Source organism: Filicampus tigris, chromosome 8 (assembly GCF_054856515.1).
Source record: "Filicampus tigris isolate MCC_2025a chromosome 8, RoL_Ftig_1.0, whole genome shotgun sequence".
Lineage (NCBI taxonomy): Eukaryota > Metazoa > Chordata > Actinopteri > Syngnathiformes > Syngnathidae > Filicampus > Filicampus tigris.
This window is the reverse complement of record NC_141224.1, coordinates 14,108,869-14,123,971: the sequence shown is the minus strand read 5'-3', so window position 1 is coordinate 14,123,971 and position 15,103 is coordinate 14,108,869. Positions and strand designations below refer to the sequence as shown.

At 38.0% G+C, this 15,103-nt stretch overlaps 1 protein-coding gene across 1 annotated transcript; it reads right to left on the bottom strand.

The window, feature by feature from the left end:
- Positions 1-161: 161 nt before the first annotated feature.
- On the bottom strand, positions 162-9,914 carry fxyd5 (FXYD domain containing ion transport regulator 5). The gene is made up of 10 exons (XM_086036952.1): positions 9,778-9,914; positions 6,002-6,041; positions 5,015-5,056; positions 4,819-4,938; positions 4,538-4,588; positions 2,963-3,034; positions 2,614-2,643; positions 1,321-1,395; positions 1,194-1,239; positions 162-440 (listed from the first exon to the last, which is right to left on the bottom strand). Exons 1-10 carry the CDS (start codon positions 9,835-9,837, stop codon positions 401-403), a joined length of 576 nt encoding a protein of 191 aa, XP_085893078.1. The 5' UTR covers positions 9,838-9,914; the 3' UTR covers positions 162-400.
- Positions 9,915-15,103: the final 5,189 nt, after the last annotated feature.

Genomic DNA, 15,103 nt, shown 5'->3' with positions numbered 1-15,103 from the left:
CTAGTGGTGTTTTTGTCCTCCACCCGTTTGCATCATATTTGTTGTCATAGCAATGCAGAGTTAACGTGCCAGTCGTTCAGGTTGGTTCTCTGAGCGATATTCATTCGTCAAACCACTAAGAGATTCAGACGCACTTTACAAACCACCATGAGGCTGTCAGGTCAAAAATGTTCCAGTTTTACTTGCAGATGAAAATGAAATATTTTGTACAAAATTGCCAGAAAGTGTGTCATATGTGATTGAACATAATCTAAAAGAATTCAGTTTGTTATTGTAGGTTGACAAAGAAATATTCAATAAATTCAGTACCACTTTTTGCTTTGTTAACACATTTCCCATGTCGATTTGACATGTAAGACCCATTTCCAGTGGTTTGTTTGATCAAAGGCTATGACCGGTATTACAATATCTCTCCTTTTCTTTGATCCAGTCTATATGACCTGAAAAACACAAAACATAACGATTATCTTAGTAATCACCATTAATACACCTCTGAAAGCAAAACAACCCATGCCATTTTTTGGTAATAGTTAAGACTCTTATTATTTGACAAAATCAGAAGTTGACCACATCCTCGGAGGCACTGCTATCGAGATTTCTACATTGACCAACTGGGCACTTAATTTGATTGACTTTCACATGAACTTAACATTGTTTAGTATCGTAATATATGTTAAATGTTGCCCACTCGGCATCCATTGCAGCATGATCGTCCTGGAAGGGCGATTCCCCCATCCGTGCTCCCTTCGCAAGGTTTCTCAATTTTTCCCAGATGGGGTTTTTTGAGTTTTTCATTGCCCACCTGGCGGTTAAGATCAGGGGATGTCGTTAATATGTTGTCAGGTATGGGTATGTGAAACCCTTTGCGACTTTCTTGTGATTTAGGGCCATATAGATAAATTTGACTTGACTTGACATTTGGATCATTTAATCATTGCAAACATCTTACTCAGCATTCTGTTGCACTGTTGACTCAAGTGATTGATTGTGCGTCATATGTCATCCAGTGGTGTAATATGAATTACTCAGCCCGGCTATGATATTAAAGCAGCTAGCCTTCATATGTACTGGAACTGTATTTTACACAAAAAAAGTCTCTTTGTCGGTTTGCACTTTCTTAAACCACTCGGAACGCACAGTCTATCAATGTACTATTTTTTCAGTACAGAAATAAAAATGAATACATTTCTTACTTTGACGACCTCTTGCGACACTTGGGAAGTCGACAGACCTTACCACCTACACAAGTGAGTGAGAAAAAAGTTTAATTACTTAACTTAATGATGGCAATTTCAAGGACTCACATCTGAATAGACTTACAGCCAAAAACCATGAGGCCGATCAGGAAAAGAAGAGCAGCGATGGACAGCCCAGTCACTTGCAGGGACCAATAATCTAAAAATAACAAAAGTAAATGATAAAGTATGACTCAACATACTGTAAAACACCATGTTCTGATTTTTGTTGGTATATTGTTTCTTGTAACACTGTTTTAGGTCAATTCATACATCCTCCATCCATTTTCTATAGCGCTTGTCATCATTATGGTAATGTGTGTCAGAGTAATGTTTTGAATTTGCTGCCATTTGGCTCTTACCCGTGTTATTTCTTGTGTACCTAGAAGCGTCAGTGAGCTAAGTTGAGCAATTAGTAATCAGCCCGCAGTCTTAAGCACTGTATGTACACCAGGAAGACGCCAGATCGTTCTGCTTGTTTTCCTTGTTTGGAGCCAATAGCCATCTTGCAATCAGCATCGCACCAGTAATAAAGTTGCACTAGACACAAAGTTATTTTCTTCATTTTTTACATGTTTTTTCTTTCGAGTTTTGGAGTCTTCTGAGCAACTTTGCTCTCTCTTCCCATCAAGACGTGTGTTCCTTGTCTTTTCTTTTTGTTGTGGTGCTGATGTTTGCATTTTGTCTTGCACCACCGGCATTTTTTTCCCCTGTTTTTTTTTTTTTTTTTTTGGGGGGGGGGGGGAGGGGTTATTTAGCTATTCATTATTTTAGTTATTCATTCAGCTGTTTTATTTGTAACTTTAGGTTTTTTAAACAATGAAGAAAAATGAATTTGTTACAAACTGTCAATTTTACCACTGTAACAACAGGTGAGGTGGAGCCTATCCTAGGTGAGTTAGCAGTTAACATTTTTCTGGGAAATCTGGTTTTAAATCGAGGTTCTACGGTACATGTTTTTGTTTTCCACTTTCATCCCTTGTTGAGCCTGGTCCTTGTAATGGTGTTGCAAAAAAAGTCAAAGAAAAGCAAAACACACACAGGGCCTTTTTCGTGCCCAGGGCAAATCTAGCGCAAAATGCAGTCTAACTGTGTACATGGGTGGAGTTTTCTTTCTTTCTTAATGATAATAATTCATTCATTGAATTGATTTCCACATTTAACTTTTGAGGTTTATATCACCTCAGACAATCACAGGGCACATATAGAGAAACAACCTCACTCACATTCACATCTTTGGTCAATTTAGAGTCTTCAATGAACCAAACATGCATGTTTGTGGAAAGTGGGAGGAAGCCGGAGTACCTGAAGAAAACCCACACAAGCACGGGGAGAACATGTAAACTCCACAAAGGAGAGCGGAATGAAGAATTCTTACCATATGTGAAAGCTTGATCCCAAGTTGGATCTACAACAAAAGTAGAGAAATAATTTGGAAAGCAGGAAGAATGAAAAACACACAATCTGGAGAGCCAACTTTAGGTGACACATCTCATAGCCCGGCTGACATATTGATGACGGTGTATCACTAACATCTTATCTCCTCTCGCAAAAGGTACAATCGCGCATTAATCTGCCGGCTAGACAGGAAGTGAGGTGCTCTGCTACTATGTTTCGTTTGGAAGGCTGGGAATAGTTGAGATTGTCAGCCTGCCATGAGATAACAATAAAAATGTAGAAGCCCGGGGCATTTAATGTGACGATGGAGTAGGAAAATGTTTGGTTACCCCAGGCAAGCTCTTGATGGGTCTCGTTTTTGGTGGTTTTCTTCGTGGAGGCTGGGGAGGATGTTACTGTGGCTGTCAAGAGGGGAAAAAAACAATACAGAATAGTATATGTTTTCTTCATGGTTCCTTGCAGCAGTGTGATTAATATGTATATACAACATGTTTAAGGATACATCCGATCAGTATGGCTATGTTTACCATTTAATACATCCCCTTACAAAATGTTTACGTTTGTATTAAGAACTCAATGCAGTTCAAATCTCAATTCTAAATGTATTTTCTTTTTGGAGAATTTGAGTGTATGCTACACTTGTAAGTAGAATGGTTTCATACTTCTTTATACTTAATATGGCCTTCTAAAATCTCAATCACAAGCTTCCTCGTGTATGCCAACAGCTAATTTGTTCTATCATTTTAGGCCAATATACATACCCATGCTAGCTTGTATATAGTCTTTATATTTGTTATAATAAACTAAGTGCATTTCGATGCTCTCTGATCGGTAGTGGTAGCTTAACAGCAAATCTTCCTCAATCATTTTTAAATTCATTAATTTAAAAATGTATTTTTTGACCTTGTATTTTGTCACCAAATCAATAAAACATATCGATATATTTTCTAAACATTTTGTTTTTTCTTGTTTTCCCAAAACGTTCAATTATAACATATGCAGATAGGCTATTAGACCAGGGGTCACTAACCTTTTTGACAGTGAGAGCTACTTCTTGGGGACTGATTAATGCAAAGGGCTACGAGTAATTGAAACATACAGACATAGGTTTATTCAAAATCTGTACATGTTATTATTAGTTATATAATAATATTCCTTTATGTGAAGACACCGATCATGTTAATGATTTCTCACAGTTATTAGGAAAAGGAAAAATATCATATGCAACACTTTCTTTCCACAATTCTCTGCCACTGATTACATTTTTAAATGATCAGTTCTACAACATTCCAAGAAAATAATGTCCCATCACCGGTGAGCTATTTCTAGGACAGGCCCACAGGGTACTCATGTGGTCCTTGAGGGGCTACCTGGTTGCCACGGGCACCACATTGGTGACCCCTGTATTAGACTAACATTAAAAGCTACTGAATTGCTGGTTTGTTGCATGAAACACAAATTCCAAAAAGATAAAGTTTATTTTACCAAATAATGTATTGACATAAGAGGCTATAAAGAAAAAAAAATCACAATTACAAAATAAAGTTGTAATTATAACAAAATGGTAATTTTACAAGAAAAATGTGTCAATTTTAAAACAATACAGTATGTGTATTTTGAAGAAAAAAAGCAATGCAAATCTGTCAAATTATAACAAATTTGTGATATTTGCACCATACAATGAAAATAAAGGCTTTAATAAGCAAACCTATCTAGTGTCTGCATTAAATGGATGACACTCACTCACTCTAGTTCCATTGCCGTCCTTTTGAAGTGTATGGCCTCATGATTCATTTTACATCCTTGCCCCCATACTATGACCTACTATACTATAAGACAACCCACTAACTTCACCAGCTGGGTGCTTCAAACACATCAGCAACCTCAAGGGTATAGTCTATTACCTGGTGTGGAAGTCGGCTCGCTTAGGCGCTCTGTTGTCGCCTCACTGGAAACTACAGGAACACAAAGCTTCACGATAAGTCACATCAGGTTCAAGATAGATAAGTCACATCAGGTTAAAGATAGATAGATCGCTAGATAGATAGATAGATAGATAGATAGATAGATAGATAGATAGATAGATAGATAGATAGATAGATAGATAGATAGATAGATAGATAGATAGATAGATAGATAGATAGAAAGATAGATGGATAGATAATGTCACATTCAAATACTGTACCTGTCAGGGTGCTAGTTTCTGGTTTGGTGGTGCTTATGTTGATGGGATTGATAGTGATGATGCTCTGGTTTAAGGTGATTACAAAAGGGTCTGCCGTACTCATGAGCTCCTGTCCTTTTCCTGTTACATCAAGTTTGTTCCAATAATTCATAATGCAGCTGACAGATTAAAAGATGGGAGGTAGAAGTTAACATACCAGATGTTGGAGTGAAAGGTTCCGTTGTGATAGCCTTTGACACTGCGTAGAAAAGACATGCAATAGTAGTAATAGTGTTGGATAACAAGCTGCAGTTGTAGTGGACAGTAGTGGAAGAACAAAGCACAGAGCTGTGACTGCCTCACACAATGTTGTGATCTGTTGTCCTGGCACCCACGTGACGATGAGTCTGGCCATGCCGAGCAAAGAGGCCTCACAGTATGTCAAAGTAATAGCCTTGTGAGTGGGGTGTAGTTACAGTACACAGACATGGCTCTCATGAAAGCTCCAGTGACCACAGAGCTGGATTGTTGTGGACCACTCAAAGCACAGGATGGTCCTTGTTTACCCACTCAGGCTCTCATCAGCACCTTCCAATTACCGACAACCCTCTTTCAAAAACCTATTCTTTTTTTGGCTAAAGCTGTATTTTCAATGACTTTGCATGATCTACAACCATCTTAATTGACTAAGCCACAGCCCCTAAACGCTCATTGGCCAATCACAGCACAGTAAGGACCAGGCTCAGACACTTTTCAGGTGTCTTATCAGTAGCAAAAGGTGAACAGTATAGTACCTGGATTAATTATATCCTATCCATCCATCCATTATCGATACCGCTTATCCCCACAAGGGTCGCGGGGCGTGCTGGAGCCTATCCCAGCTGTCTTCAGGCAGTAGGCGGGGGACACCCTGAATTGGTTGCCAGCCAATCATAGGGCACTCACAATCACACCTAGGGGCAATTTAGAGAGTCCAATCAATTTACCATGCATGTTTTTGGAATGTGGGAGGAAACCGGAGTACCCGGAGAAAACCCACGCAGGCACGGGGAGAACATGCAAACTCCACACAGGGAGGCCGGAGCCGGGATCGAACCCACGACCTCTGAACTTAGAAGCGGACGTGCTAACCAGTCGACTACCGTGCCGCCTCAATTATATCCTAGTAACATTTATTTCCAATTTAGAAAATTGTGTCACTTACCGCTTAACAATGTTGACAGCACCAGAGAAGCCAAGTAAATCTGAAATAAAACAATACATTTTAAGTGATGTGAAACAACAGCTAAGAATTTAGCACAAAACAATGCAGTAACTATATTACCACCATAGTAAGGTAACACAATAAAATAATTTACATACAGATTGTGCAAATCTCAGTTTGCAACGAGCCAACCAAAACAAGAAAAGAAAAATAGCTCAACAGAACAAGTTGTCACTTTGTATTAAAAGTGGCAATATATTTTATATTCATACATTTCTATCCATTATCTATAGCGCTTGTACTCATTGGGGTCTGGAGGGGCAGGCTATCCCATCTGACTCGGAGTTGGGGTAGACCCTGGACTGGTTGCCACTTGCAACAAGTCACAGAGCAAACAGAAACAAACAACCATTCACACTTACATTCACAATTTAGAGTCTTCAATTCAAGCGGAAGTCAACCCAAACAGAGTTTTTTCAAGAATATGTTCCCAGCAGGCCCACTAGTTGAAACAGCATTCTGATTAATTTTGCGTTTGTGGAATATAAGTTAAGCAGCAAAATGCACTCGTTTTTAGCCATCTATGGGGGTGGCCATTTTGTCTTCTGTCGACTGAAAATGACATCACAACTGCTCACAACGACCAATTGCGGCTGACCTGTTCTCTGAATCTGAGCCGTGATTGGTTGTGAGCAGTTGTGATGTCATTTTCAGTCGACAGAAGACAAAATGGCTGCCTCTGGAGATGGCTAAAAACGAGTGGATTAACACTTATTTCACAAACGCAATATTTATCAGAATGCCCTGTTTCAACTAGTGGGCTTGCATAGAACATATTCTTGAAAAAAATATGTTTGGGTTGACTTCCGCTTTAACCTAACATGCACGTTATGGGAATGGAGAATGCTGAAGTAGCTTCCTTGGGAAAATCGGTGGCATGCAGGAGGGCTGGAGCTGAAATTCGAACGTGGCACTTCTTGATTGTGAGGCAGACGTGCCACTCATGAGTGCTGCCCCATATTTGTACATTTTACAAATGTCCTTTATGAGCCATTCTACTGAATTGGTTGAAATTGCTGTCCCACAATGAAAATCAAATTTAAAAAAACAATGAAGTGTTCAGACCTTGCATATTTAGTCATATCTTGTTATGATCTATTTTACCACAAGGCATTAATTGAGATACTATTAAACTGAATGTATAAAAGTCATCTTTGGTATGTCACTTCCTATTGGGAGGTGTCTGTCCCAATCTCTAACTCCTGAATTTCAATTCATGAAAAAAAAAAGTAAAAAGATTTTTGCCACTTTACAAAATACTTTACTTTAATAGAACATTTTGGTTGCTTTTAAATGTATTGCGAAAGATTTACATTGATTTTGTAGATTTTTTTCAAATTAGAAATTAGAAAACCTGCCCCAACTTTTCATGTCACTACCGAAACGCAATGAGTATTTGTAGGCAGGGCTTGGTTTTAGAGACGTCCCCAGAAATTTCACCAGTAAGAGACATGACCTTCATGTTCATTAAATTCTGTTAAAAATTCATCTAGATTGATTTTGATGTCAAAACCATGTATATTAATTTTTAAAAATACTCTGTAGAGGGGGGAATGGAAAAAAAAGATTAATCGGCTAGTAGAATTATTTTTATTCTTCTGTAATTGTGTGTTTCTGTAGAGACACATTTTAGGGACAGGCAGGATATTTGGGAAAAGCTAGAAAATACTATTTGAAAATTGACTGTACTTTTACTATATTTGTGCCCCTTAGATATGGTGCAACATGAATACAATAAAAGTTTTTCTGAAATAAAACACACATTTCACACATTTTCCAACCCTGAATTTGAACCAATTCAGTAGAATGGCCCATATATGTTGAATCATTTTTAGTGCAAATGTATATCACAATATAAAATAAATAAATAAATCAATAAATAAGAAAATGTAATTATTCCGTATGCTTGCTAATTAGAGTTAATTGCTTTTCATATTAAATCCTAATAAATCCACCCTATGTTCTGTAGTCGAGCAGTAACTTCTGTCTTCCATGGATGGAGTTTTCACAAAAACACTCAGCACCACTAATGTCCCGACTTGTGCTTGGTGGTGACAACGATATATGGTAAATTAAATAGTCCAACATATTTTTCAATCCTTTTTTCAAACAATTATTACACTAGTAGGACACACTAACTTTACCTTATGTAGTTAAACTTCAGCAAGCATCATAGGATTAGGCTTTTGTGGATTTTGCCTTTTCTTTGGCTTTTTATGGTTTATGCCAAAAGAAGGAGCAACCTCAGAAAGTAGTGTTCAGAGAAGAAGAATATTCACCAGAAATTTCTCCATATCTTACTTACAAAATATTTTCATATTGAGTTGGACTCCACTGACAGAATATTCATCATTTGTAAAGACAAGTTAGGAATGAGTGATTTATTGTTTAAATGTTGAGTATTAGTTGTCAATTTATTAACTGTTCACAACTGTTAAGAGTTCCAAAATGGGAAATGTGTGAGGCACATGTGTGACAGGATACGCAAGTAGTTAAATTACTGTTTGTGATGGTGACAGTTTGACACTGAAAAAAAATCCTTCTTATTTGTATTATTTCTTAGGGGAAATTTTAGCCAGAACACTGTCCGGTATTTAGATTTTCTACTATAGTGCTATTGACAGATAGTTGTCAATACCATTGTATATCTAATTCTGTCATATTCTTAAAATACTTAAGCCTCGTGATATGTACGGAACTGTCATCATTGATGGTTACTACGGTTACGACATAAGCAGGACAAACAATACAAAAAAACATTACAAATCATAGACGATTCACGAGGTATTGTGTATACGTACACAGCCGGGTAAAATAGATCTTGGCCGATTAAAGTGGGAGCACTTTAGGAGGGTTATTTGACAAAGCAGACAGGAAGTTTGCATTGCGGTCGACGCCACGTTTGGCACCTCTTCTTCCTCTTTGAAGCAACATCCCCCACACTTCTGTCGCTATGTTGCACGCAGCTGCTCTTTACTTTAAATGTCATTGTTTTTAAAGATGTGCACATCAAGGCAAACACTTTTCTTTTTCTCTCCAAAAGAAAAAAAAACATGGAGGCTGCGAATTATGTTCACAATCCTCCCACACTAGTCTGAGACAAACTTTGTATCGATCAAACTTCAGCATGTGTTTCAAGTGTGGACCTGTCACCAATTAAAATGTGGAATTGGACAACATGTTAACATTTTGCTTCTAAGATAGTGGAAATCCTTTACTTGCTGACTAAGATACAGTATGGATTCCTCCCCGGTAAATAAACCGAAATCACTACAGCAGGTCTTGGTCTTTTTTTCCCAGTGGATGTGTAAACTCAGGAGGAGGTCAAAAAAAGGGATAGCGGGAAGTTTATTCGTTAGTGTCGCTTTAAATCCCGATTCCCCCCCCCCCCCCCCCAGAAAAAAATGAATCTTTGAACTATCCTGGTGGCAGCTCATCCTCCAGGCTTGGAAGAGTGTGACAGGTGAGCATGGAGGCTGCCATGAGCAGTGACAGCTCACATTAGCAGGTCATGCCAATCTTCATCTCACTGCAAAGCATATGTCAAATCTGAGGCCTATTCCCCTCAGGGCCCTAAAGGCTTCTACCCCCTCATGACCTGCCTGTTTGTCACATCTCCATCTGCCTGCTCATGTCTCTCGGTCTGTCATCCGCCATCAATCGCCCTTCACCAAAACAGGCCTTTCAAATCATCCATCGGAGGCTTTCGTTCCTACCTTTGCGTCCATTGTGTGAGTCGGCCCGAGCCAAAGCTTCATCCTCTTCAACCTCATCATCCACGAGGCTTTTTCTTCCTCATTCAGAGAGGCTGATGAGGTAACGGCCAAGCGGCCACACCCACGTGTTCACCGTCATTACTTCCTCATCCAGACATGTCAACTCTGTCTCATTCGTTCACTCCTCCCAACTAAACATCCTTTGTCTTCTCTCGTTCACTCTTCGCCTTTCACTCCAGCGATCTCAGCAACACAGATCATTGTTTCTTCAAGCGCCTTCTGAGACATTTATGCATTTTTAGAAGTATTCTTTAATAACAACGGTGATATGATTTTGTAAAAAAAAAAAATAGCCCTAAAAGGGCAATTATAATGGTAAACTTTAGACATCCGATTTGTCTTGCTGAAATTACCTGAGAGGGTGGTTCAGTTTCCTGAAATCTGGGAACCCTGTTTCTTATATTGCTGGGCAAATGGTGAGTATTGATTCTGTTACCATGACTAAGGGTGGCGCTAGGGAATTGAACAGGCAACCAACCATCTTTCACTACTTTCAGTCAACAGGAGAAGATCCCTGTGTGTGGAGAAAAAAAAAGGAAGATCAGTAACTACAATGATATAATTTTCACTCATGGAGGCAGCACTTCATACAAAACACTGTGTACCTGGCATATAGACACATAACCAAACACAAATACCCACTGTCACCATGTCTACAACTTCCCCGCGCAATCCGAAGCCTATGATAAACTGTGCGTCCCAATAAACTCACTGCAGCTCTGCTTACCTTTCAGCTTTGACGTAACAGCAGGGGTATTTCATTACCAACGCTGAATACTTGTTGTTTTCTATTATTATTAGATGCTATACTGTAATCAAATGTCATTACACTGCATTTGATTAACATTGGATTGCTAGCCATATGTTGCCAGCGCCTTTCTTTCAAATCATACACTCCCCCAATAATGTACAAATATTTCAGCAATCGTGCCGTTTCTGTGGATGTGTGTGTGTGTGTGCGCGCACTTGTGTGTGTATTAGACAAGATTATACAAAGCCTGCGATTCATCCACATGTGCAGAGGAGTTTCTCTCCTTCTGCTTGTAACTAAACTTGTTCTTTTGCATAAATTAACAATTCATGCTGAGCATATGTCAGGTCAGTAATTTGGATTTACCACTTTATCTAATATTACCAAAACTTTGCTTCAGAATTCATTTGTGGTGCATGCTTGACCTCCTCCTCCTGCTGAGAATAACTATATCACTTTAATCATTGATGGTGACTGCTTCACTTTTGTCAACGCCCACCTCCTACAGTCACAAAGACACAAAGTTAAAGTCAGTATTATTTTTTACTGATGATGTAAGACATTCAAAGTACCACATAGTTTTACTCTAGAGTTTTGTGTTTGGCCATATTTGTTTATAGAAATGTAAAACAAAAAAATATTTTCGGTATATACACAAAACTGAATTTAACCTATTTGTTTCTTTATGTCTTGTGTCCTGATAGTCAGACATAGGTATACAGGTTCACATTCATGCATTGTGATGTGAATAAGAACAACCAAAACAGATGAAGTCTGGATTTGGAAAAAAAAAATTTAACCTCATGGCTTCAGGCAGAATATGGATATGAATGTACCGTTATGCAAAGCGCATCTTGTTATTTTACTGACTATCTTTCAGGGTCGTTAGGTTTCCGAAGTAGTTCTACATTACATTTGCATATATTGATTATTATCATCATCATCATCATCACCTTCATTATAGGAAGTTCAGGAAGTGCCATGTTGGGTCTCACGAAAAAGCTTTGGTCATGTTGCACCCGACACAAGTGCATGGAGGTTACTGGCATATAGTGCCCTATATCTTTCCATTCCACAAATGAGGCCACCCTTTCTTGTTAGAGGCAGACTGAATAATGATGGATGGAAACCGCAACTTGTTGGATTCATCTTTGAGGCATTTTAAAAAACATTGAAATCTGCTGATTGCTATCACGGGTGTGTGGGAGTGAACTGGTCAGTGTCCTGTGGAAGATTTGCAGGCGTCCCATGTATGTTGGTCATCTATCATTTATAAACCTTGTGTCACCATCAATGCATCCATCTGTATCATGCACCCAGGTTTGTCCTGGCATTACATTTGAGAGTCTGTCTTCATTAGAATTTAAAAGACCCACAAAAGCAGTTGGGGTGAATCCCAACACTTGTGGGGAATGGCACTCCACAAGAACTGACATTTTACACCTGATCTTTGTCTCCCTGCAATCAAGGACAAAGCAGTAACATTAAGAAAAAAAAAAAGAATTTCATAAAAATTAAGTCAGAATATTTAGAAAAATTAAATAAAATTATTTTTTATTTTAAGTTTTAGCTATAAAAGCACGTTGACGGCCAAAATGCAAATCCTCCTACCTGACAGAGGTGTCAAATCCAGGTCCAGAAAGTAAACCCTGCCACAGTTTGACTTTAGCCACAGGTGCTTCTACTCAACGGCAGGTAAATGAGGTCTTGAGTAGCAGCACAATGTTCAATGTTCAACACAGATGAGATTTTACCATGTGTTGTAATTTGAAGCTGTGACGTTTCTGAAAAGAATTGAACCTAACTCTTAATTCATAAATATAACAAAACATATTACTATATTATTATGATTATGACGATTATTATTATTGTTATGAAAAGCTGATGGACTAGAGAAAAAACAATGGCAGGTTCAGAATCAGCGTAAAATAATAATGTTCAAAAGTTTACTTGCATCTCATCTGGTTAATAAGTTGTTGACAAGTGTATTTTGAGCCTGAATGTATACCTGCATTAAGATAAGCAGCATTGAGGATGTTGTTGTTAAGTTAGACTTAGGTATAAATTTGGCAAAGAATTCATTTTGGCACATAAACATCTCCATCGGTGTAAAGACTTTAATGTGATCTTTCAAATGTCAGTCCCTGCATGAGAAACAGCGAGACACACAATAACCTCTTTTCTCGGCTACATTCCATCCTCAGGTGTTTTGTTTAATACATACAGTAAATAATTACATATATATATACACGTACATATACATATATATATATATATATATTGCCTGATTGACTTTATGTTTCCTTTTTTATTCCGTCATCCATTTCTGCCAAAAGAAGCTTCACAGCAAGTGCGATAATACATACTGTATAAAATACATACATGATACATGATAAATACATGATATGCCCTGACATTTTCACTCTGTGTATTTTCTTTAAATAGGTTATCCCTAGGGCAGCAGTATGAACTATAGTGGTTACCAAGTCTGCCTCCAAATTCCATGTTTGACGGGCGAACCCCATCCTGTGTGGAGTTTGCATGTTTCCCCTCGTGCTTGGGTGTTTTTTTCATGTTGGTCCTCCTCATTTCAAAAACATGCATCAGGTTGATTGCACATGCAAAATCACAGGTGTCAAACTCAAGGCCCAGGGGGCAGATTTGGTCCTCAACATAATTTTATGTGGCCCACGAAGGCAAATCATGTTACGTGCATGTTTACTTCATATTTCTTGCTAAAACATTGAAATTGCAGATTGTCTCCACTTAATAAAGCTGATATATTGTAAGATTTTTTTTCCCTTCTAAAATAATATAAGAGTTGAACAAATGATTTATTTGTACTGGCTTCTGATTTCAGAACTAGTTATCCATCAATTTGTGTATATAGTATGTAGTAATATGAGGCGATCACACATTTATATGGGTTCATAGTCAAAACGACCCTCCAAGGAAAAACATAATCACGATGTGGCCATCGGCAATAATTAGTTTGACACCCCAGCTCTAAATTGTCTATAGGCCTTAATGTAAATGGTTGTTTGTCAATATGTGCCCTGTTATTAACTGGGGACCAGTCCAGTTGTCTCTTTGCGTTATGTCCACACACTTTGTAAACGTGCTAGTGTATATTGATGTGCTGCGCTATAAAATATTGTTCTGGGTTTTAACTTGGCCCCTGGGAGCAGTGATTTCCAACTAGCGTGCAGCTGTACTTTGATGGGCAGTGAGAGATCATTAGGTGTGCTGCGGGAACTTATATCATCACGTGGGTTGGGGGTGAGATGGAGCCAAATGGCTATGGGTGAGCAGGTTTCCCCGTAACCAGGATGCCAGCCAATCACAGGGCAGAGTTTCAGACAAACAACCTTTCACACTCACATTCACACCTATGGACAATTTAGTCTGAGAAACGTGTTGTTGGAATAAGGGAAGAAGCTAGAGTACCCGCACAAAACCCACTCAAGCATTAGGAGAGAAGATGAGACCTAATTATGGCTGTGATGTTTCATGACAGTCAGAACATTTAAATGTTCATTTAACCTATGGATGCAGCTGTTGCCATGAAAACAACAGAGTAACAGCTTTGAGTTGATTTAAGTAGACACAAATTTTATACCGAGGAACTATATTGGTGACTGAATTGTGACAAGAAAATCATACTTTCCGTACACTCAGTGTACGGTTGAAAAACTTTACTCTATTGAAAGTGCATTTTAACAATAATGTTTAAAGAAAACGTTTTATTAAAAAATATAAAAAGAGATAGTTTTTGACTTATAATATAAGTCAAATATAAATATTATATATATATATATATATATATATATATATATATATATATATATATATATATATATATATATATATATATATAATTTATATATATAATTTATATATATAAATATATAAATAATTGTTTTGGGATCAAAATGTGTCTTTTTGGATTTCACTGAACATAAATTGCAGAGATGGGCATGTCAAATTTTGCCGGTCCGTCATTTATCATACGTCAGCGGCCGAGCGACCCTTCCTTCATCGTCAGTCCGTCATTTTCTAGCGAAACTATCATCAGTCATCAGTCCATCATCGTTATTCTAAGACCGTCAAAAAAAGTCACCGGGCTGCTATCGTCAGTCCGTCACTCCGTCATTGTACTACTACTAATACTAGTATTGTGACAGCACTAATACTGTAATGGTAAAACTTAACAATTATTACAATAGTCACAGCTCCACTTCACAGAGCCTGTTGAGACTTTGTCAGCCTGAATGTACTGTGCTCCAAGTGTTTCTTCAAATTTGATGTATTAGTAGCTTTATTTCAAGCTGGATAACTCTTTGTCAACAGTACTGAGTGTGCAGCCATTCACTATCCGAACTGCTTATCCTCATTATATTTTCTTCAATAGATGACACAAACTCAACATAGGGATATTTCCATCTTGAAGACATGAACATCTCTACTTCCTTGAATGGTATGCGCACGTCATACAGCATTGTGCTAAAAATGTGA